The sequence below is a fragment of the Anticarsia gemmatalis genome, chromosome 1 (genome assembly GCF_050436995.1).
Source record: "Anticarsia gemmatalis isolate Benzon Research Colony breed Stoneville strain chromosome 1, ilAntGemm2 primary, whole genome shotgun sequence".
Taxonomy (NCBI): Eukaryota; Metazoa; Arthropoda; class Insecta; order Lepidoptera; family Erebidae; genus Anticarsia; species Anticarsia gemmatalis.
In genome coordinates, this window is record NC_134745.1 from 7,070,336 (window position 1) to 7,094,352 (window position 24,017).

The window sequence follows — 24,017 nt, forward strand, 5'->3', positions numbered from 1 at the left end:
AAATGTCACTCTATTTCAATTATTTGGTGACGGCTTTCTGCAAGTAGGTGTGATACCATTTGGCGGAAACTGATACACAGTTTTTTTTTACAGCTTAGTAAATTTGCTAAAAGTTTCTGTTATAACGATCTGTGTTCAAACAATTTTTGACGCACCATAACTAAAATCATGCTCTAATGGTGCGTTTTAAGATTTTGCACGCTCATAAATCTTCCAGTCTTATATTGAAGGTACGCAGAAACGTACAATACATGTTAATGGGTTTACCGTCCCACCTGCGTAATATTATAAACTTTTTAAATCGACGTGTTATAATTATTTACAAATTTCAAAATAGTATGTCTAATTTATATCTTCCTTTTCTTCTTTTGTGACGTCATGGACTATATTTTCTCCAAGCTGGTTAACTTCAAGTGTTCGCATCATAAATTGAGATGCTAATAAAGACGGGATTTACGAAGCAGTAGATGTCAGCACGATAATTATTTCTCATAAACTTTGAAAATAAACACCTTGAATACGAGCATACATTGCAATTTAACGATATTTAGAAGCATACATTTTTATAGTGGTATATAGTCACGGTGGCATATTCCGTCGATAGGGTTTAAAAGAGCTGACTTACCATCTAACTACCTTAGCTACTTTTACCGTCGGTTACGGTTAAATCCCATAGACGGAATATGCCACCCTGACTTTATTATATCTTACTTCGTAGGTAGGCAAATGTTACCTTTCAACGGGTGCGTTGCTCGGTCCACTACAATACGCTGTAACCTCTTTCTGGAAGGGCTGCTGTCTTGGCTGACCACAGCGAGGTCTTTTGTAGAAGATACTGTATTCTCCTTTCACGTAACCGTACCTTGGAGAGGGACGGAAGCATTCATACCCGCGAGGGAGCACTGACATGTTTGTAAATTGTAACCAGGATGACTAGTGTGTTCCTCGGTTATCTGAAAATAAAAAACAGACAAACATACTTGATTGCCTCTGAAAGGAGTTACGGCGCTAGCTTATGGGGTTAGTTGAAATAACTCTTTTGCTTGGGATTCTTTTCTAAGTGTTAGTAAATTGGCAAATTTCATAATTTATTAAAAATATGCTTTAGAAATATTTACAGGTACTTACTGATGCTTTTTACGGTTTACTAGGTTTTCCAATTTTTATACTTATAGATAATTATAAAAGTTTTTTGTAATTTAGAAAATTTTCATACAAATGGTAGCTTGTCGAAAGTGACAACTGTTCGAACGCAGAACGACGGGAAAGCTTTTCTTCTTTTTCTAGCAGAATTGAAAATTGTAATACATAAAAAGTTTTAATTAGTTTAAATCAATTTATGGTGTACAACTCCGATACAAGTAAAATATAGTTATTTGTGGGAAGGCGATATATGTATTATCAGAATCAGTCATTTATTCACATGAGATGGTATTTACAAAGTTGTTACATATCACAGTATATTTGCACAAAGACATTTCAAAGACCTCTCTGTATTGACGGATTAGTTTTAAAAGTAGGAAGTTCTGTTTGTTTTTCTAAAGAAATTTAATTTTAACTGTTTTGTTTGAACATTTGCCGTTGGATTATTTCCAGATAGATGGATTAAAAGCTATTAAGATCAAAGATGAGATCAAATTGAGATGATTGGAGTTTACTTTCCAATAAAATAACCACATTTTTACTACTTTGTCCCCTTTAAAAATTATATACTGTTTTATTATCATGAGTGTTTCTTTAACACAGTTCTCTATTAAAGTTGTTTTGCTGTATTCATAACTCGCTGACTCGCGCAACTTCGCTTGCATCACATCATAAGAGAGAGTGGGTCAAAATTTTCCCCGTTTTAATAACATTTTATTAATCCTCTATAGCTATAGTCATCCTCGATAAATGGACTATATAACACTGAAAAAAAAATTTCAAATCAGACCAGAAGCTCCTGAGATTAGCGCGTTCAAACAAACAAACTCTTCTGCTTTATAATATTAGTATAGATTTGGGTCAATTCATTCGGCAACTTGCAGAAAGGAAAAAAATAGCCTGATGATTTAAAAATAATAATTAAAGTACCTATATTTTGCTGTGATGGGAATAGAGTATTTGTGTCAACAATGTTTTTAGTGCGAACATTAGAAAAAAAAACCGTGTAAAGCATTAGATAAAACTAATACCTTTGCATACAGAAGCCCTGCCCGGCAAGTTGAGATTTTATTGCCTTATTATTCGTGGATATATTTATGAATTTATGATACTCTTGTTCAGTTAATGGTGCTGAAGTTAATGTGAATTAAAATAGTAGTGAAGCAAATATATAAAATTGTGCATTTAAATATCTGCCCGTGTAATTTGAGTAAAAAATTAAGCCTATGAGTTAATTTAATGTCTAAGCTATATTATTGTAAATCTTTTGTAAATAACTTTCACGTAAAATTGTTACATAAAAAAAAACGTAATATATGTAGTTACCCTACACTAAACACAAGCAATTATGATATTAGTATTAAATAGTATTATAATATTATTTATTGGTTATATTAATTTAATTATTGTCTTAGCCTACCCCTATGTGGAAAAGGCGTGATCTTATGTATGAATGTAAAGAAGGGTATAAAGAGTAAACAGTTAAAATTTCAAATTGTATATTCTTAAAACAAGGACATTGGGCACAGCACATTTTTTGACATTTTAAGCACTCTTTCACCAGACGGGCATACAAGGTCCACAACAACCGGTGCAAACTGGAACTCCGGGGTAACTGCAACGCTTGGGTATGCAAATTCCTGGCTCAGTGCAGCAATAGCATGGACACGGCTTACAACGATTTGGTCTGCAGCAAGGTATCGCCACTGTATCGCACAGAGGAACAGGGCAAGGTACAGGCGTACCCGGCTAGAAATAAAATATGTTTATTAAAGTCTAGAAATAATATTGAAAAACTGAAAGTATACGAATCTTGTCAGTGTGCCAAGAATCATAACTGTGGAGCAAATGGAAGAATTTGACTAAAGTCGTAGAACTCAAGGTTACTGGAATGACAGATAAAATCACAAAATCTACTTGCATCTAGGTAGTTTGTATTTATGTATTTTTTGTATTTTTACCTTATCACAAGGAGGACATGGCGGCAGACATGGTAGAATAGGTGGCGCAGGGCAAGGTTCGGGACATGGACGAACGGGAGCTGGGCACGGTGAACAGCCTCCACCTGGACATACTGAACAAGGTCGTAAGTCATTACATGACGCAACACATGGTTTTGTAGTGTAGGGGTAGCAAGCCCCACAAGGCTGTCCCGTGCAAACACAGGGATCATAGCTGTAGAACGGAGCACTCATTTTAATTTTTCACTTTTTATTTGGGTTTAGGTTAAAAATATTTTAGTACAAAACGCCTCAAGATTTCATTGAAACGGATGAGATTGATATGAAAATATGCTATTTTATTTTTATTTTTTTTAATTGACCATAGTTAAAACAAGATGTTCATATATTCCTCTTTGGTCCATCTGGCAGCATAGAACTTCAACTGGCTGGCAGCAAAAGCAGTCTCTATGGAATTTATAATTTTTTCTTATAAATAATTGAAAAATTGTCAAGTCCCATTTGCAATTACATCAAAATTATAAAAAGTGGTAAAATTTTAAAGTTAAATATAAATTAAGTTAAAATGTGTGCACCATGTTGTGATTTTTGTCCTACATGCCCTGCAATATTACCTTGTGGAACAGGACCGTGTACTTTTTCATGTCCACGGCCACCACCATGTTGTCAGCCATGCTGCCCGCCTCCAGTGCCGTGCACGCCTTGTCCGCCGTGTCGATGCAAGCCAATGTTTAGGCAGTGCCCTGCACCTGTGATACCGGACTGCGTGCCTCCTATAGTCCCCATGTTACCGCCTTGCAAGCCTCGACGCATACCGGCGCCGGAGCCTCCACCATTCCCGCCACCGTGTCCTGTTTGCTGTCCACCTGTGTTACCTTGTTGTCCTCCGCCACCACCCTGCGATCCACCACCGGTATACCTATATTTTCTTGCTACTGTATCAAAGGAACCGCCTGAACTGCTGATATCGGTTTTTGATTACCTATGCATAAGATAACCTAATTCCCTGTAATATTACATACAGTAAATAATGTTACCTTTATATTTACAGGTATGTCCGTGTCCAGAACCAACAGCATGCTACCAACCGGTACTACCGCGGTGCAACCCACAGTGTCCCCCGCCTATAATACCTAAACAGCGTCCTATATGCCCTCGAGCTCCTCCTGCGCCGTACCCGTGTCTTCCACTGTGCCCGAGCTGCTGTCCCTTCTGTGAACTGGACCCCGTTACGAGACGTCGCCCTCTAATTGTTCATGACAGTGTATTCCAAACAAGAAAGTCTGGTTACCCTGTCGAATGTTTCACAAGGCGTAATCCTAACGTGCGGTATGAAATCGAAAATTACGTGAAACAGGTACGTAGCACTTTTGCTCTCTTTTATGCCTCAGAAAATTGTTTTTCTTGTCTATTTATTTCTATGGAGTATTTATATACTGTTTCTTTTCCCAGGGTCCACAAGCTGGTTGTTGTTACCCGGTCAACGTGCCACTGAGATAGCGAATACTCTGTTCTGTTTAACTTATTCGTCTGCAAACTGTTATTGTACTATTATATGAATTGATTAAAGTGAAGCAATCGTGTTATTGTCTGGTGAAAATAAAAGTTATTAAGTACTTAATCTTAGTTTTTTATTCTTGGCGACTATTCGGTTCCAAAGAAAATATTTTTGAGGTGCCTCTTTTCTTGATCATGTGGCTGTGGTGTTATAGAAATACCGAATGCCTATTTGGTACAAAATTCTACCAATAGACTATTGAATATTGTACAGGATCGTAGCGTTGTTTTCTTCCTAACTTGTTTGATAAGAAAAGGTTATTAATATAAAGTTATCGTTTGAATTATAAGGTAATCCGGAGCCACGCGATACTAATATGGGATCTCACTGGGTAGTGCACAAATGAAAGTCTAATAAGATTCTTAATTAAATGTATTTTTACACTGCAATCACATCAATTTTATTTACCAATGAAAGAAGAAGTTCATCTTCAGTTTTCTTCACTTATATCTCATAACACTTGAGTCTGGCAGCTGTATATATTTATACAGGGATTAGCGTTGATACATCGTTGTATCTGCGGCGGTTTTTCACAACACATAGGCGTCGTTGGTCCACAAATGTTGGGCTTCGGAATACACATTGGTGGGCAGGCTGGATAAGGAGAGCAGGGCACTGGCGGGCAGGGATACGGCGAACAATTGTAAGGCATCTTTCTATTTTTGAGATTCTTGTTACTTGAAATTTGTCTGAAGGTTGTCCTAAACGGATGGTGAAACTGAGAGACGGGTTTGGATGTCACTGGTATTTATAAACTTTTCTAAGCCACCTAGATTTTTATATGAATAAATATAATTTTTGTATGAAATCGGGATGGTCGCATAAATGTTTTCAAATGCGTGTGATGCATGTAAGCAATTAAAAAAGATTATACTCAATTAAAATTTCATATCCATTTTGATAAAATTATTGTGAAAATAAGTAACTTAAACCCGGAGAAGAACAAATGATTTTCTTATCAAAAATCAAAAATAGTGTAAAATGTGAAAAACAATATATTTTCTGAATGTTTCAGAATCTACAACTCGCTAGAGTCGCGAGCACGTGTCCATTAAAATATGACCTTGCACCATATTTAATAGCAATAATATCATACTCACTAAAATTATTACGTAAACTTTGATCAGTAAAGAAAATTGTACAGCAATTTTGATTTAGATAAGCAGGAAAGGCGTCTAAAGTACACTTTGGACGTATAACATATTTAACAGATCTTTGACCTGTTTACAGGAACTTGCTCCTAAAAAATTAGATATACAGATTCTGTTTTCGTCAGTATACCTACTTTCTCTTTTCTCTCTCCTCATTACTATAAAAGTCTCGGATAGGAACAAGCTGTGACGGCTTTTATAGAAGAACCTACCATTATGACTAAAACAGCCATATATTTTAACGCGAAGTATGTAGCCATCCTTATCAAAGCTAGTTATAGTGCCTTTTATTATTATGCTTGTTGACTAGGAGATCTATACAATGAAAGTCGAATAAGCTCATATATTACGTTTATTTATTAAGCACTGTATTGTTTTTGTTACCTATTAAAATTATAGACAATCGGTCTCATCACGGTAGTAAGGTATTTTTAAATTCGGGACCCATTCTCCATAATAGCAATATGTATATTTACGAAATGTATTTTTCTATGTTTATTACATTTTTATTGGGTTTTTAGGCTTCAGTATTCTTCACTTATTGTTCACATGATTTGAGTGTTGCAGCTGTAAATGTTTATGCAGGAATTCACGGTGATACATCTTGTTACAGGTGGGTGCTTCTTGCAGCACGCGGCAGATGCCCCAATAGTTACGTCATCACTCTTAGGGCTTGGAGCAGACTTCTTAGAGCTAGAATTATTTCCCGGTACTACTATTTGGCAACTAGGCACCTTACTCCTCTCCATTTTTTAATTTTGATCGAAGGGACGATTGTCCCTTGATTTGGTTACTTTCTAACGTAATGGTAGTCTTTACTGAAATGCTTGACAGAACTGAAATGCACTCCTATTTATCTGTTTTGTGTACCAACTAGATTTCTCAAATGTATCTAGATGGTTCGGGCTAGGTTGTGATAATATTTACTCCGCCTTTTTGCAGACAAGTGTTAAACAAAAAGTTTATAATTTCAATAACATTAGCGCAGTACCTACAGTTCGATTTGAAAAACAAACTTTTGTTTCTCCATTTCAAACCAAGGCCGATTAGTGATACACCGTTTTTGATGATCCTTAGCTGTGTCTGAAGGTCTAACGTGACTTGCACTCTAGGCAAAAAACCAATGTGTACCTATACCTATTTTAAGCTCAATAGTGTTGTATGATAATTAGTGATGCCGCTCGATAGGCAAATATCGATAGACTATCGATAGTCTATCGATAGTGTGGCAATAGTGGGAATATCGATAGGACTATCGATAGTATCGATAATATCAATACTATCGATAGTATCGATAGCTCAAAATGTGGTAATACTATTGAGATTGACAACTTGCAATAGTATCGATACTATCGATAATATTAAGCTTTAATCGTCACTATGCTATCGATACTATCGATACTATCGATAGTATTTTCGCCCTTGACAACTTTACTATCGATACTATCGATAGTATCGATACTATCGATAGTTTTAGACTATCGATAGTTAAATAATTTTCGATAGTATTGATTAAGGTTTAATAGCAATATAACAAATGAGAAGGAGGAGTAACGCTGCTTTGTGTAATAGTAGTTTTGTAAATTTTGATATAGGCAATATATCAAAATTATTGAATACTTACTTTTGTTTAACTGGATCTTCGAATTCATTTTCGTTGTTATTTTTCAAAGGGCACAAGGCAACAACAACAGCAACAAAAACACAAAATACAAACGTTCTTCAATGGATGATAATGGATCTTGCGTAACTCCTTCTCTTATGTTATATTCCTATTAAACCTTAATCAATACTATCGAAATTTATTCAACTGTCGATAGTCCAAAACTATCGATAATGTCATAGTATCGATAGTATCGGTAGCATAGTGACGATTAAAGCTTAATATTATCGATAGTATCGATACTATTGCAAGTTGTCAATAGTATTACCACATTTTGAGCTATCGATACTATCGATAGTATCGATAGTATCGATACTATCGATAGCCCTTTCGATATTCTAACTGATTTCCAAGGTCAACTATCGATAGTATAACTATCGATGGTTGGGCATCACTAATGATAATAGTATCACATCTGGGTAGTCAGAAAGTGTGAATGACGATAGAGCGTATAAAGATATTGTAGGAAAACGAGTGTTTAATCAATTGTACAATATTTATTGACATTTTACATTACAAAGCGAAATGGTAACATGACTTTACAAGACAGGACAGAGACTAGCACTTTTGTTTGAGCTCCATCCCTTGAGAGCAAAAATTCAACATCTGCCGCAACGACCTACGGCTATTACTGCTTTATCAAATGCTGCAACAGGCTGTGGTGGCTGTCCCACTGCTAGCACTGCGTCTGTTAGAATAAAAGAATAAGATGAGTAATCTGTTGACCGTATGAAATTATATTTGCAGCGCCTATTGAAAGTAACGTCATAAGCGGAAAAATTGAGAAGATTTAGGTTTGAAAGGTGAGCCATTATGTTACAGCGGCACTATTTACTGAATGATCGCAGATGGCAAGGGGTTTCTTCTTCCCAAATTATTAAAAAAAAAGAGATTTTTTTGATAATTAGTACCAGCTGGTAAAAGAAGCACGGAATTAAAAATGCTTTTATCAATGCATTTAAATGTAAGTGTGAACAACAGTGGCATCTAATTTTATTTAGCGATGTCTATCACCTAACCTTGTAGATGAGAAAGGATGTTAATGAATGAATTATCACGAATACGAATGCCGAATGACACATCCTTTTTAGTGCTAAGATGTTAGCGGCTACTTGAAAGGAGGTCAGTTGTGTCACATCAAAAACTCCTTATTAACACTTCAGTTGTAAGACTGAAGAATTCAATACATGTGTGCCATTAGAGTGAAATCATTGAGAAATAATTCGCTTGGGATCCGCAAAGAGTTTCTTGTTTGTTTTTACAAGACTATTGTTGTATGATCTGCATTTTGCGACTAGATGTTCTGTAGCCGAGTGAGTGAGTTTTATGGCAAAACATTTAAAAGATCTCGAAGGTAGTCTCGTTTTGTGCTAAAAGGTTGCTAAATGATACCTTTTAGAGTCATAGCTATAGCTCTACTAATAAATAAGATCAAAATCTGCATCATAGGAAACAGTGGTAACGCGATATGCCTAGTTTGTCTTTTTCGCTCTAGATTCTGTCTAGGAAATAAAGTTAGAATATCAAGATGATCGTCACAAAATGAGGGGTAAGCAAATGTTTAAAATTTTGATCAAGGATGAAATGAATGATTTGTTGAAAGTATGAGTTGAAGATCTACTTTAAGAATGTTAAGTGACTTTGTAAATATATCGCGAGCGCAGTGTTGTCACTGGATATGTGCTACTTGACTGTATACTGTGACGAGGGAGCCGGCGCCGCCACAGCCACGGGGGCAGCATGGTGGACAGCATGGCGGGCAACCTCCACATCCTCCTCTGAAAAAATACAAAACTCTTATAAAAAAACAAAACAAATAAGTTTATTTAACGAGATGGTTAGTAGTCAACCTAGTGTCAAAGTCGACAAAGATATCCTAATTGATTACATTTTACTACAACTTTTTACAAGCCCTTCCCGTGTGTGACGCACAGAGAAACCACGCACTGATGGGATGGCGGCGCCAAAATTGCTTAACACCGATTTTTTAATTATTCGACTGACAAGAAAACTATTGATAGGCGAGCGGTACCGGCAGGCATAATGATGAATAGGTCGACTTCGTTAAAAAAAAAAATGCTAAAAGCTATCTTTCATTATTAAGAAATTAGGAAGAGTATAGTTAGGTCTTTAATTTATCTGGAAGCGCAATTATTCACCATTATATTTGAAAATATTTGTGTAACATACCGTATTGAAGACATGATCGCTTGAATCTGCGAAATCATACCCATCCTGTCGCACATTTTGTTTTATTTTATTATAATTTAACCAAAAAATAAATACACTCGTGAAATTTTGATTGCCCCAACACTGATCGATAATTTGACTGACAATGACAACTTTTTGAAGATTGACAAGTTCTATATTTTAAACATTTTATTTTTCTATTGTATATTTTTGTTTATGGTAAGCGGTCAAGGAGGTTTTTCTATGTTTATTTCGCAAGTTTTTTTTTAAACTTCTCCGTAACAAGACTGCAGACATTGAATGTCAAAAAAAAGAACCTATCTAGATCAATTTAGATAATTACTTGCGTTGTATTCATAAGCGATGGTCCTAGATTACAAGATGTATGAATATAAAGTCCTACTCCCATAGGAAAAGGGCTTCAATAATAGGAATATGCTTACCCAATGAAAGCAACACGGCCATTCAATAGTAATTATAAGAGTGTGCACACGTCGGATAGTGCGATTGTCCCTGAAAAAAAAAAAACAATATATTAATAAAAATAATCAATAATCAATTAATGAAAGTAATACAAACTATGATTCATTCAAAAGAGAGTGGATGAACTACTAACACCATCCGAAACTACGTATTTTACTAGCGTGAACATAAATAAAATTTAAAATGTTGAACGAGTTGATGTGGAAAACATTAGTTTAGCGTCATAGTTGTTTTTTCATACAAATTCCTTCAGGCCTATGTTTATTATCCTATCAGTAAACTTCCTATACGCAAGCACGAACACGAAGATTGTTTTTTTTTACATTAACTTTAATTTTGTTACCTAGACCTAGAAATCTTAATTCTATATGTACTGTTGTTAATAAGTTTAAAATTTGTCACTTGAATACTATCAAGTACTTGTTCACTTGCTGTTTCGACTTCTGTCCTATCTCTTTCTCATAGCTGTCACATCTCCTTCTATGTTTTCTCTGAGTCTGGTACGTGATTCCGAATGACAAAAGCCCAAATAACAAATCTCTTTATCACACGGTAATTGCGATAATATTCCTAAAAACATGCTGTTAATGGACGTTACGTCTCCTCTGAACAGCAAGTACAATTGATTTCAATTGAAGGCAATGGTCACTTACCGGTCTTTCAAAATTGATGAGCTGATACCGCACTTTTTTGTCTTGATTATTGAGTAGCATCCCCGGCCAACTTGTGGGTCGGTAGTCGAACGTACTGTCATGAACTATCAACGGTCGTCGTACTGTCACAGGGTCCATCCCACAGGGCAGGCATGTTGGGCCCTGTGAAAAGATAATCCATATCCATACTCCGTACTAATATTATAGATGCGAAAGTAACTCTGTCTGTCTGTTACTCAATCACGCCTAAACTACTGAACCAATTTGGATGAAATTTAGTATGGAGATATTTTGATACCCGAGAAAGGACATAGGCTACTTTTTACCCTGGGAAAATGATGGATTTCCAAGGGAAAATGGCGGACGAGGTCGCGGGTAAACGCGAGTGTTACATAAAATTATGGTAAGTTACAAGCTTTTAACTCCTCTGGCTAAGAGTCGGCTAGATTACCAAGCTGAATTTTACAGAACTTTAAATGTGTCAACAAGGTTCAAGGGTAGGGTGTGTTATTTAAAATCAGAATTTTAAATAACACACCCTAGTCTATGGATACCCTACGGTCTTTACAAATTGTACTACTTTACCATCATCTATTTTATATACCTACAAGTATTAAGTAGACGTGGATGATAGGTACGGTATTTCTAGGGTACAAGTAGGAATATAGGTACAGCAAAAATAAGTTCGCTTTCTTCATAATGCATCGCTGTAGCACTACACATAGCATTTTTTTAAACCCGTTACTGTCCCACTGCAGGGCAAGGGTTTCCTCCCAAACGAGGGGAGGGGTTAGGCCTTGAGTCCACCACGCTGGCCAAACGCGGGTTGGGGACTATAATAGCATCATTAGACGAAGAAAATTTAAATCTTCTACAGACAAGTTAAAGGTGTCTCTTATGAAGGAATTACAATAGAACTTTACCAGAACTGGTAGGCAGGGGATGCATGGCAGTGGTTCTTTGTAACTCGGAAGGTCTTGCAGCGGACTACACATTTTCTATGTCTTAAGATAAATACACTTTAAATTTAGCAAATTTAGAAGAAAATTATAAAGATTTATGTAATTTTCTTGATTTTATTAAAATTTTTGCGTTTATTTTTCACTTGACATAATTTGAAGTATGACGTTATGACGTCTATTTTATTTGTTTTTGACACCCGTATTGAAATAGAGATCCGTAAAAGTTACGGATCTCTATTTAAACTAATAAACCTACAATATTAAAAAAATATAAAATATTGCGAAATACGTTGAATCTCTGTATGAATTAGATATATCATTTTTAAATAAGTGCCGGAACAAAGAAATGCTAAGCCATTTTGTAGTTGCATCTGGTAAGAAAATAATAAAAATATAGGTCCTCAAGTACCTCAAAAACTTTGTCAGTTTAATCCCTTTAGAATTATGTGCAATATATACTAAACTTTGAGGTAAAAGCAGAACAGTTGTTTATTCAATGTCCTAGTCTACAAAAGCCACAGCCCAGACTAGGTACCTCTTCTTCTTCTTAGCGTGTCGATGGCAAACAAATTGTAGTAACTAGGTACATATTTCGTATCGACAGCCGTCTGCCTAATAGTGGCAACAACCGATAGCTGTCATCGAGAAATTTTGTATGAAAATCTGATTAGCGCCTCTGATGGGCGTCGTAGGAAATATTTTGGCTGTACATTCGAAATGCCAAAATGTCGATAGCTAGCCGGTTGTCGGTAGTCGATAGTGGTAGAGAATCGAGGTACTGCTGTAAGTTTTGTCATTTTATTTTCGTCGCAGGTTACACTAACTTGAACAATCGCATTATGCCTGTTAGCTAATATTAGTTGCATGGGTAAATTAAATCCATATTATTGTTGAGCTCGGTTTCATTTTAGACAGACCACTAGTTGAATTATTCGTAATAAACTAATTGGCAGTAATATATTATAAAATTATAATACTTAGGTCACTACTTATATTTTGAGCCTTGACGAATCTGATTGTTTAAGACCCCATTTGGTTTTTTCATCGTAAAGTTTGACCTTTTTGACTACTACATTCCTAAGAAAGTTTTGAAATCTGCGCTGAAAATATTTTCAATATCGTCGATTGAAAATTGTAAGTGTGCGGGAAAATGGTATTAGGATGTTAACATTTTCGTGCAAATATTTTTTACGACTTTCGACGTGACTTATAGAAACAGTCGCGTCTATATCGACTTATTTATTATTTTGATGATATGGTCCGATCTTTTGAAAATTTAAAACGCTAATAATTAGAGTTCTATCATGATTATTTTTCCCTCACCAATGAAATTCTTGAAGGTCGTCTAAGGTCACCAGTTGTGTTCGGAAAAATTGATGCTGTGCGAAAATTAATTATGCATTTTCGTTTCCTGACACATCAATAGATCGATACAATCCTATACATTATTTCCACTCTTAGATATAAAATATTTGGAGAGAACATTTCCGTTTAGAAGTTTTTTTCTAAATGAGCCGATTTTTTTTCTACAAGAATTCGCAAAGGTACTCGCGCCGATTAGTGCGAACACGTGCTTGAAAATTCTATCGTTTTGCTTCAAAATACATGTATCAAATCGTGATAGACCACAAATCTAGGATCTATGCGCATGAGCCGAAAAGTAAACGTCAGTCGACTTTATGGATGCTTTTAGATGAACCAAATCCAGAAAAAGATTTTCGCGCTCGAAGCACTTCGAAACAAATAGTCCCTTGATTTTTTATAAAAACTTTGTCACGGCCAAAAATGTCTTTAGAAAAATGTGGAATGGTTAATTCTTATTGATTAACAATCAGAAGTTTACTGAAAGACTGGTTTAAAATATGGAAAAACCACAAAATTCTACAGGTCGAGTGCCATAATGACAATGCCCGCCCTAACACATCTTGTTAAACAACCGGCTGTTATGTGCACGAAAATAATCGAATAAATTAGTTTTTCGCCATACACTATAGTTTGACATCAAATGACTTTATTTAGTTCCAAAACGTCTAGAATAAAAAGCATTAACCTTGATTTTTCATCGGCACAAGAAACAGGTTATGCTTTTAAATACCCTGTTTTTGAGGGGTCTTCGGGAAAGAAAAAAAAATATTAAAAAAATATTTCGATCGGATAAAAATCTATCTAGATCATGCATAAGAATACCCGAGAACACGATAAAGTAGTTTTCACTCACATATTTACCGTTTTTCATAGTTAGGCTCAAAATATAAGTAGTGGCCCACGTATTATAAAAAAATACTTTAACATTTTGTTGACTTTAATTAAAGGCGCTTCTAAACGGGCCATATTTTCCTGCAATATGTGGCTGCAACATAGTGGCCGGACATATTGCGAGCAACTCCAGCCATACTACGCAATATTGCAGCAATGTCTCAGACATACAGCCACACATTTTTGATATTGCAGTGAATGGCCGATATTGTTTTGATAGGTTGCCGGACGATCGCTGAGCTACCGATTTTACTGCAATGTTGCCCGGCCAGTTTTATTGTTGTCTCAGTCGCTCACTCTTGTTATGATATAGTGCATCCTTTTCTACGCGATTTATATTTATTTTATCATTTATTATTAAATTTTTATCAAGCATTAATTCTTGACATAAATTGTCTGATGTTTTACGCCTATTGGCGTAAGGTCGAATCCACTGTCTCTTATTTTTCCTTTATGATTTTTCTCGTAAAACGATATAGGCTGCTGCGACGAGTGTCGTAGCAGCCTATATACCTACATGGAAGATTTCGTCGCCTATTTAAGTAAGGTCGAATCCACTGTCTCTGCTTTTTCCTTTTTGATTTTTCTTGTAAAACAATAGAGGCTGCTGCGACGAGTGTGATTTCGTCAGCCATTATTGCCGGTTTGTGTGGCCCGTTTAGGAGTCTGCATCATGCTCCATACTATTAACAGACATATTGCAACACATGGCTCGGCCATAGATTGCTCGGCCATCGTTGCAATAAAATATTTTTGTGATGGCCGAGCAATAAGTTGCCAATAGTGCAGCCACATATTGCAGGAAAATATGGCCCGTTTAGAAGCGCCTTAACATATTTCGTTTTATTAACATTTCTGGCAAATAAATGATTATGATTTATTAACAAAATGATCATTGTATGTTGTAAAACTGTGTAACTCAAATGAATACAATATTATATAAAAATATATTCATAGCTATTGTACGGAACCAATGAATCTCATCTTAAATTCTGGCTTTACGTTTACCGATAGCATAAAACACTGGCAGTTTGTAAATTATTTCAGTTCGAACAGCTGATTAGTTCTAGAACGTCAAAAATGTCGACAAGTCAGCTGAAATTCAGTACAAAAGTCAGTTTATATAAATCTATTGTGTAGTAAACATTAAAATTAAGGAAAAAAACAGTAAAATATTACGAAATATCATTATAATATTTAACAGTTTCTAAAATAATAAATTGAAAATTATATCAAGATGTAAGTATGGAATTGATTTTGTTTCGGTTGTAAAATAGTATTAATTGATGCTAATGAGCTGAGATTTCCAAAAAAGACCTGAGGCTTCTAAATAGTGTATCCGACTGCTGACCACGAGATCCTGGGTTCGATTTTGTAGGTTGAATAAAATTACTTAGATTGTCTATAGTAGACCGGAATTATGTAATGTGCCAGGTATATCTGGTATATGGTATAGGACTGGACCTCCCTTTACATGGGACTAAAATTGTGGTAAAGCCCGGGTGTATTTCTTAAACCTCTGTCTACACATTCCGGTATAACAGTTGTGACAAGTACGAATCTTAAGATGTTTGTACATTAATGTTTCTTTTTTGATGCAGGTGCTGTGGCTGCGGTTGTCCTAAAATAACCATATACACTTGTTGTACGAAGATTTGCTAGGACACTATGGTGGGAGGACCTGCTCCAAGTTGGACAAGGCCGGAATATGTCATGTTTGACTATGTGCTGTCTTAACTCAGTGACGTCTTAATAAAAAAATATTATTAAAATTTAAGCCTTTTAATTTCACACATCCCACAAGACGAGGCAGGCTCTCCACTCACTCGCCACGAGAGGGATACTCTTTCACTCACTAGCCACGAGAGGGATACTCCTTCACTCACTAGCCACGAGAGGGGATACTACTCTCTTCACTCACTCGCCACGAGAGGGATATTCTCTTCACTCACTCGCCACGAGAGGGATATTCTCTTCACTCACTCGCCACGAGAGGGATATTCTCTTCACTCACTCGCCACGAGAGGGATATTCTCTTCACTCACTCGCCACGAGAGGGATATTCTCTTCACTCACTCGCCACGAGAGGGATATTCTCTTCACTCACTCGCCACGAGAAGGATACTCTTTCACTCACTCGCCACGAGAGGGATACTCTTTCACTCACTCGCCACGAGAGGGATACTCTTTCACTCACTAGCCACGAGAGATACTACTCTCTTCACTCACTCGCCACGAGAGGGATATTCTCTTCACTCACTCGCCACGAGAGGTATATTCTCTTCACTCACTCGCCACGAGAGGGATATTCTCTTCACTCACTCTCCACGAGAGGGATACTCTCTTCACTCACTCGCCATGAGAGGGATATTCTCTTCACTCACTCGCCACGAGAGGTATATTCTCTTCACTCACTCGCCACGAGAGGGATATTCTCTTCACTCACTCGCCTATGAGAGGGATATTCTCTTCACTCACTCGCTAGGGATATTCTCTTCACTCACTCGCCACGAGAGGTATATTATCTTCACTCACTCGCCACGAGAGGGATATTCTCTTCACTCACTCGCCACGAGAGGGATACTCTTTCACTCACTCGCCACGAGAGGGATACTCTTTCACTCACTCGCCACGAGAGGGATACTCTCTTCACTCACTCGCCACGAGAGGGATACTCTTCACTATTATGCGATTTGCTCTTTTTGCTATTTGCACATTATGCGATTTGTACATTTTAAGTGCCGTGCTCATTTTGCTTGTTGTACATTTTGCTACGAAGGGCATTAAAACTATATTTTGTTTATTTTTTGTTGATTAAGTTGAGTTCTAAATCTTAAAGTACTGTTCATTGTCTTGTTTTGTTTAATAAATGATTTCACAAATACTGTTTTTTTATCATCCTTGAACCAAAAATAAATGGTATTGGCGTTGATATATATTCTGACATTAGTAGAATCTGGCATTTATAGAATTTGGCATTTAGAAACTGGCTTTTCTAGAATCTGTCATTTGTAGAATCTGTCAATTGTAGAATCTGGCAATCATAGAAACTGGCGTTTTAAACTCGTCTGGCATTTCTAGAATCTGACATTTGTCGACTAATCCATTTTAAGACCCTTCGTTCACTTTCGTAACTAAAAATTCCGTAACTGGTTATGAATATGGAATATTTTTCACTGTTTCGTAACCAGTTACTAACAAACACTTATTTCACTACATTTTAATAACCAGTTATAAAAAAAATCACTTTTTGTTCTCTGCTATGTACCTAACCAGCGAATAAAAACTTTTTAAAATTGAAGATTTGATAGAAAAGAAAATTAGTGTCGGTCATTGCATAGAGATTATTGCGCCTTTTGTTTTTTAGCTAAAGTAAGAAGTAAGTAGTTAAAGTAAGTACATCTTGTTTTGGCCTAGAAAAGATATTGCCGTGTTTTTTAGTTGTATACGATGTTTAGAAGTAAATTTATATAAATATAAAAAAGTGTATTTATTTTTTACATTTCCTTTACACTTCTTACTGTTACTACATTGAAAAAAGTTTTTATTCGCTGGTTAGGTACATAGCAGAGAATAAAAAGTGTTTTTTTTATAACTGGTTATTAAAATGTAGTGAAATAAGTGTTTGTTAGTAACTGGTTACGAAACAGTGAAAAAAATTCCATATTCATAACCAGTTACGGAATTTTTAGTTACGAAAGTGGACGAAGGGTTTTAAGATGTAGTCATTTTAAAAGTTGACTTTCTAGGTTTGGGACAATGTTGAATGAGGACATTATTGGATGCAGTCATTGTATGCCGGAGCGGGAGGGAGGAGGGTGGGCATGTGTGACGTGTCGCCTCCAGCACTGCTGCATGAGGTGGGAGGAGGGTGGGCATGTGTGCAGTGTCGCCTCCAGCACTGCTGCATGAGGAGGGAGGAGGGTGGGCATGTGTGACGTGTCGCCTCCAGCACTGCTGCATGAGGTGGGAGGAGGGTGGGCATGTGTGCAGTGTCGCCTCCAGCACTGCTGCATGAGGTGGGAGGAGGGTGGGCATGTGTGACGTGTCGCCTCCAGCACTGCTGCATGAGGAGGGAGGAGGGTGGGCATGTGTGACGTGTCGCCTCCAGCACTGCTGCATGAGGAGGGAGGAGGGTGGGCATGTGTGACGTGTCGCCTCCAGCACTGCTGCATGAGGAGGGAGGAGGGTATGTGCGTGTGCTCTGAGGGCCACTCTCTCGAATTTCTTTGAAAACATGTTCAGGATTTAGTGAACATTCCCAAAGAATTGTGAAAGTTGGAACCAGATTTTGTGAAAATCAAATAAGGGAATTATGGGCTTTAAAGTTGGACCCTCAATCCGCACATAGAGGATTGAGGGTCCACTTGTACCGGATAAACTAAGGGCACTAAAGAAAAAGTCTTTACGCCAAAATGTAAGATAATGCCAAGCAAAAATTGCGGACACAAGAAATTACAAGAAAAACATTGTATTATTTTCCATACCTGCGTTCAAAATGGACCCTCACGTGGAAAGATTATTACGCTTATAATAACAAAACCATTAACTTTTGGCTACTCTTTGAAACCCTATATTATAGTATATAAATTGTGACATTTTGTGAAAGAAATAACAGATCACGATATCATGTTGGTTAAAAATTATCACCTAGTTAAAATTCGGACCCTCAGTCGTCCACTTTTTGGTTTTCGTTTTGTTTCGCTTAACGTATGATAGCTAACAAAAACACAAAATTATCTCCTTTTGTAGAGAAAAAAATGTGCTACAAATACAGTACCATTGGTTAATAAAAACATCTTTTATTGTATAAGAAAATCAATTTTAATTTAGTATGAAAATAATGAAATAGGGTGACAACATTTTGCATAACTTACTAAAAATTATTACAAAAATTGCTATGAAAAAGATGAAAAAGATTTTCGACGCGTTCGAAAGCGTAAGCTGCTTCCTGGTAAAATAAATACAGGTGAAGAGACGGAACACAAAAGTGGCCGAGAAAATTTTAGAATAAATACCTTTTTGGTAATAATTGACACATTGTCAGAAGAATTAAAAAGGCGCCGGGATGCATATAAACTGCTCTATGATAAATTTTACTTTATTATTAACCTGACGAGTCTAAGCATCTCAGAAGTCGAAGAGAAGGCCAAAGCATTGCAAATAATTTATCCTACTGACTTAGAAGAAAATTTTACAGAAGAATGTCTTCATTTTCGTTCTCACTGCAGCATAAAAAATGAGGAGCGAATGAGTGCAGTCAGTTTATTGAAATGGTTACGAACTGAAGGTCTTGAATTCATTTACCCAAACGTGGACGTTGCTCTTCGTATGTGTGTGTGTACACCTGCCAGTAACTGTACAGGAGAAAGATCGTTTTCTTGTTTGCGCAGAGTCAAAAACTATTTACGCACCACAATGACGGAGCAGAGGTTAAACGATCTTGCCCTGCTTAACATAGAAGCTGATTTTTTAACCAAATTAGATTGCGAAGATTTGATAAATAATTTTGCTGCGCTTAAGTGCAGACGAGTTTTGTAACATTACGTAATACAACTAAGTAAACAATTAAGTAATAAATCCTATGACCTTTTCAAATGTTTTATTGATGTAAGTATCTAATCATCCCTAAAACCTCGGAAAATACTTATTATAAACTAGCAGCTTATAGTTAACATTAATTAATTTGTTTAAACAATTAAAAGACTGGATATAGTTAGTCAACTCTTTATCGTCAATAAAGAACTATGTGTCCAGTCTACGTGTATGATGGGTTCTGAAAAAGGGGCGGCACAGGGCATGGGGCCTATAGCGGCTAGGACTGCAAATCCGCCACTGATTGCACATTAAATATTTATAAATGCATTAACGTAATTATCACTGTTACATAGAACTCGCAACAAATCCTTATCACCAATCACTTCCGATGCACTCACATAAACGATATTGCTTACTAAACTAATAGCGACTATTGTGCAACACAAAAACATCACTCAGAATTAACACAACATTAAAAATTAAAGGTGGGCAAAAACAAAATTAATGTCACCCTACCCACATACATTAATAGTCAATTCAGTGTAAATTAAAATTTGTTGTTTTAACGTAATTATTATTATTAACAAATTATATCAATTTGTTGCACATTTTTTTCCACAAAAGGAGACAATTTTGTGTTTTTGTTAGCTATCATACGTTAAGCGAAACAAAACGAAAACCAAAAAGTGGACGACTGAGGGTGCGAATTTTAACTAGGTGATAATTTTTAACCAACATGATATCGTGATCTGTTATTTCTTTCACAAAATGTCACAATTTATATACTATAATATAGGGTTTCAAAGAGCGTTTAGGAGCATAAAGTCAAAAGCGCGAAATGACAAATGATCGCAAATGGTCAAAAGCGCAGAATGTCAAAGGCGCAGAATGTCAAAGGCGCAGAATGTCAAAAGCGCAGAATGTCAAAAGCGCAGAATGTCAAAGGCGCAGAATGTCAAAAGCGTACATAGTCAAAAGCGCGTAATGTCAAAGGCGCACAATGTCAAAAATCATGGGGAGTCAGACTCGCGTTACTTTATGGGCCATGAAATAAAAACATATATATATCATAGTGGATTGTAAACAGTTGATAGTAAGGTTTCGGAGTACATTTGAAGGTACCATCTGCATAATATTTTCCAGGTTTCTTCATAATTTTCTTTGATATAGCTGTAGCAAACAGTAATATTTCGTGGTCCTGATGTATCAAGAATTCACTTCTTAAAGCTTCAGGTATAGTAATGGATTCTGGATTTTTGTGACTTAATGTATCTGTACATAAATACTTTTTGCGAGCACGACGCAAAGAATCTTTAAAAGATTTGTAAGTAATACCAAGGTCTTGACCGCTCTTTTCCATTATATCATGATTTGTATTTTCAACAATTTTTTGAATAGGTCCAAGATTTGTACATACAGCTTTTTTTAAAATCTGTTTCTGTTTCAGCACTTCATTATCTAATTGGTCCGGTTGACATGTATGAAGAATAGATTCTCTCAATAGTTTTTTACTGTTATTTTCCGTAGTAACTGAAGCATTACATACATTTCGTCGCACACATCTCCATAAAATGGTTCCACTCTTGTTCGTTACATTTTTCGTATACCTATAACCACCACGTAGTAGTGCCAAGTTACCCTTCTGATTTGTAACTATCTCAAATTCTTGATCATCCATCACAAACTGCGAATATATGTGTAGCAGTAATGTTTTATACTAGTTTACAATAACGATTCACTATATATTATTTGTAATATATAACTGTAATCTTTATACTTTCTCACGTAATACAACACACCTCCTAAACAAAAAACTTGTCTCATTTGACAAGTCACAAACTTTTTTGAAACTACCCTCTAATAGTATAATTTATAATGAAATAACAGATTACGTTCCATTCTATCAAAACGATGTATTTTATTATGCTAATATTATGAAATACCAGGAAAATATTGAAGATGAGATAGTAATGAGGAAAAGTCAGCAATTATTAATTACGAGTACAATTAACATAATTTATTTAAACATACCTATAGTTTGGTATCTTTGAATAAGGGAAAGTAGTTAATTACCTATATTAACCACTATTTTCATATATAACATATTAATCTCGTTTGTCTCACTAATGCATAATAAAAATTTGTGTATATTTCGTTTAGATTAAAAATAAATATTTTTTTGTTGATTTGAATATATGTTTTTATTTCATGGCCCATAGTAACGCGAGTCTGACTCCCCATGATTTTTGACATTGTGCGCCTTTGACATTACGCGCTTTTGACTATGTACGCTTTTGACATTCTGCGCCTTTGACATTCTGCGCTTTTGACATTCTGCGCTTTTGACATTCTGCGCCTTTGACATTCTGCGCCTTTGACATTCTGCGCTTTTGACCATTTGCGATCATTTGTCATTTCGCGCTTTTGACTTTATGCTCCTAAACGGTTTTCAAAGAAATTCGAGAGAGTGGCCCTCAGAGCACACGCACATAGGAAGGTGGGCATGTGTGCAGTGTCGCCTCCAGCACTGCTGCATGAGGAGGGAGGAGGGTGGGCATGTGTGACGTGTCGCCTCCAGCACTGCTGCATGAGGTGGGAGGAGGGTGGGCATGTGTGCAGTGTCGCCTCCAGCACTGCTGCATGAGGTGGGAGGAGGGTGGGCATGTGTGACGTGTCGCCTCCAGCACTGCTGCATGAGGTGGGAGGAGGGTGGGCATGTGTGCAGTGTCGCCTCCAGCACTGCTGCATGAGGAGGGAGGAGGGTGGGCATGTGTGACGTGTCGCCTCCAGCACTGCTGCATGAGGTGGGAGGAGGGTGGGCATGTGTGCAGTGTCGCCTCCAGCACTGCTGCATGAGGTGGGAGGAGGGTGGGCATGTGTGACGTGTCGCCTCCAGCACTGCTGCATGAGGAGGGAGGAGGGTGGGCATGTGTGACGTGTCGCCTCCAGCACTGCTGCATGAGGAGGGAGGAGGGTGGGCATGTGTGACGTGTCGCCTCCAGCACTGCTGCATGAGGAGGGAGGAGGGTGGGCATGTGTGCAGTGTCGCCTCCAGCACTGCTGCATGAGGTGGGAGGAGGGTGGGCATGTGTGACGTGTCGCCTCCAGCACTGCTGCATGAGGAGGGAGGAGGGTGGGCATGTGTGACGTGTCGCCTCCAGCACTGCTGCATGAGGAGGGAGGAGGGTGGGCATGTGTGCAGTGTCGCCTCCAGCACTGCTGCATGAGGAGGGAGGAGGGTGGGCATGTGTGACGTGTCGCCTCCAGCACTGCTGCATGAGGAGGGAGGAGGGTGGGCATGTGTGACGTGTCGCCTCCAGCACTGCTGCATGAGGTGGGAGGAGGGTGGGCATGTGTGCAGTGTCGCCTCCAGCACTGCTGCATGAGGTGGGAGGAGGGTGGGCATGTGTGACGTGTCGCCTCCAGCACTGCTGCATGAGGAGGGAGGAGGGTGGGCATGTGTGACGTGTCGCCTCCAGCACTGCTGCATGAGGAGGGAGGAGGGTGGGCATGTGTGACGTGTCGCCTCCAGCACTGCTGCATGAGGAGGGAGGAGGGTGGGCATGTGTGCAGGGTTTAGTAGATAAAGGACTTATTCGCAAAACGCCTTACCCCTAAAAAGAGGACCTAATCGTCCAATGGCTTATTCTTAAAAAGACCTATTCGCAAAATGGCTTATTCTTATAAAGACTAATTCGCAAAATGACCTATTCGCGAAATGACCTCTTTTTTTTTCTTTTTTTTTTTAAATTTATATACCTACCTAACATCAATTATTAGTAATAAAAATAATTATTGTGATTTTATTTAATTATTGTTAAAATAGAGGAAAAGCAGTAGGTTTTTGATTATCATTCATATTTTGATATTTTTGACCTTTTTAATAAATAATAAATATGATTATGTATTCCATTTCTTTAAATATTTACTACTCTTTATACATACTTAGACTATGGATTATGCCTACATCCTGAAATTATGTTTCATGTTCGGGAATAGGGAATTTCACGAATAGGATATTTCACGAATAGGGTATTTCACGAATAGGGTATTTCACGAATAGGATATTTCACGAATAGGGTATTTCACGAATAGGGTATTTCACGAATAGAGTATTTTACGAACATGGTATTTCACGAAAAGGGTGTTTTACGAATAGGGTATCTCACGGTTTAGTCGCATAACGTCCCATTCGCAAAATGTCCCACGGAAAAAAAACGTCCCATTCGCAGAATGTCCCATTCGCAGAACGTCCCATTTGCATAACGTCCTATTCGCAAAACGTCCCATTCGCATAATGTCCCATTCTCAAAATGTCCCATTCGCAAATTGTCCCATGTATGGTGGCTGGTGGAAAACAATTAAAAAACAATTATTTTGATATATGCCTATAATAATAGTGTAAATAATCAACACGTATAAATCATACTAATCAACATTTATGATATATCAACATTTA

The 24,017-nt window shown here is 37.2% G+C and overlaps 3 protein-coding genes across 5 annotated transcripts; 1 reads left to right on the forward strand and 2 right to left on the reverse strand.

The window, feature by feature from the left end:
* Positions 1-2,670: 2,670 nt before the first annotated feature.
* Positions 2,671-3,348, reverse strand: LOC142973256 (uncharacterized). The gene is made up of 2 exons (XM_076114930.1): positions 3,105-3,348; positions 2,671-2,892 (listed from the first exon to the last, which is right to left on the reverse strand). Exons 1-2 carry the CDS (start codon positions 3,336-3,338, stop codon positions 2,701-2,703), a joined length of 426 nt encoding a protein of 141 aa, XP_075971045.1. The 5' UTR covers positions 3,339-3,348; the 3' UTR covers positions 2,671-2,700.
* Positions 3,349-3,551: 203 nt separating this feature from the next.
* Positions 3,552-4,694, forward strand: LOC142973168 (uncharacterized). Its single transcript, XM_076114813.1, has 3 exons — positions 3,552-4,017; positions 4,156-4,461; positions 4,557-4,694. The coding sequence occupies exons 1-3, from the start codon at positions 3,670-3,672 to the stop codon at positions 4,602-4,604; spliced, it is 702 nt and encodes a 233-aa protein (XP_075970928.1). The 5' UTR covers positions 3,552-3,669; the 3' UTR covers positions 4,605-4,694.
* A 3,259-nt stretch (positions 4,695-7,953) lies between these two features.
* Positions 7,954-11,936, reverse strand: LOC142973347 (uncharacterized). Of its 3 annotated transcripts, none has more exons than XM_076115112.1 (5): positions 11,726-11,936; positions 10,803-10,964; positions 10,110-10,179; positions 9,169-9,254; positions 7,954-8,164 (listed from the first exon to the last, which is right to left on the reverse strand). In XM_076115112.1, the coding sequence occupies exons 2-5, from the start codon at positions 10,901-10,903 to the stop codon at positions 8,116-8,118; spliced, it is 306 nt and encodes a 101-aa protein (XP_075971227.1). In that variant the 5' UTR covers positions 10,904-10,964; positions 11,726-11,936; the 3' UTR covers positions 7,954-8,115. The 3 variants fall into 3 exon arrangements, with proteins under 3 accessions (XP_075971227.1, XP_075971155.1, XP_075971314.1); XM_076115040.1 differs by having other exon boundaries at positions 9,117-9,254; XM_076115199.1 differs by lacking the exons at positions 10,110-10,179; positions 10,803-10,964; positions 11,726-11,936 and adding an exon at positions 9,667-9,807.
* Between the last annotated feature and the right edge of the window lie 12,081 nt (positions 11,937-24,017).

What these genes read in the sequence shown, in the direction of transcription:
- LOC142973256 (XM_076114930.1), bottom strand. Translation starts at nt 3,338, where the DNA reads ATGAGTGCTCCGTTCTACAGCTATGATCCCTGTGTTTGCACGGGACAG. An exon ending in CATGTCCTCCTTGTGATAAG is followed by an intron (nt 2,893 to 3,104) that starts GTAAAAATACAA and finishes TTTTATTTCTAG; the next exon opens with CCGGGTACGCCTGTACCTTG.
- LOC142973168 (XM_076114813.1), top strand. Translation starts at nt 3,670, where the DNA reads ATGTGTGCACCATGTTGTGATTTTTGTCCTACATGCCCTGCAATATTA. An exon ending in CACCCTGCGATCCACCACCG is followed by an intron (nt 4,018 to 4,155) that starts GTATACCTATAT and finishes TTATATTTACAG; the next exon opens with GTATGTCCGTGTCCAGAACC. An exon ending in TCGAAAATTACGTGAAACAG is followed by an intron (nt 4,462 to 4,556) that starts GTACGTAGCACT and finishes TTCTTTTCCCAG; the next exon opens with GGTCCACAAGCTGGTTGTTG.
- LOC142973347 (XM_076115040.1), bottom strand. Translation starts at nt 10,903, where the DNA reads ATGACAGTACGTTCGACTACCGACCCACAAGTTGGCCGGGGATGCTAC. An exon ending in TCATCAATTTTGAAAGACCG is followed by an intron (nt 10,180 to 10,802) that starts GTAAGTGACCAT and finishes TTTTTTTTTCAG; the next exon opens with GGACAATCGCACTATCCGAC. An exon ending in GGCCGTGTTGCTTTCATTGG is followed by an intron (nt 9,255 to 10,109) that starts GTAAGCATATTC and finishes GTATTTTTTCAG; the next exon opens with AGGAGGATGTGGAGGTTGCC.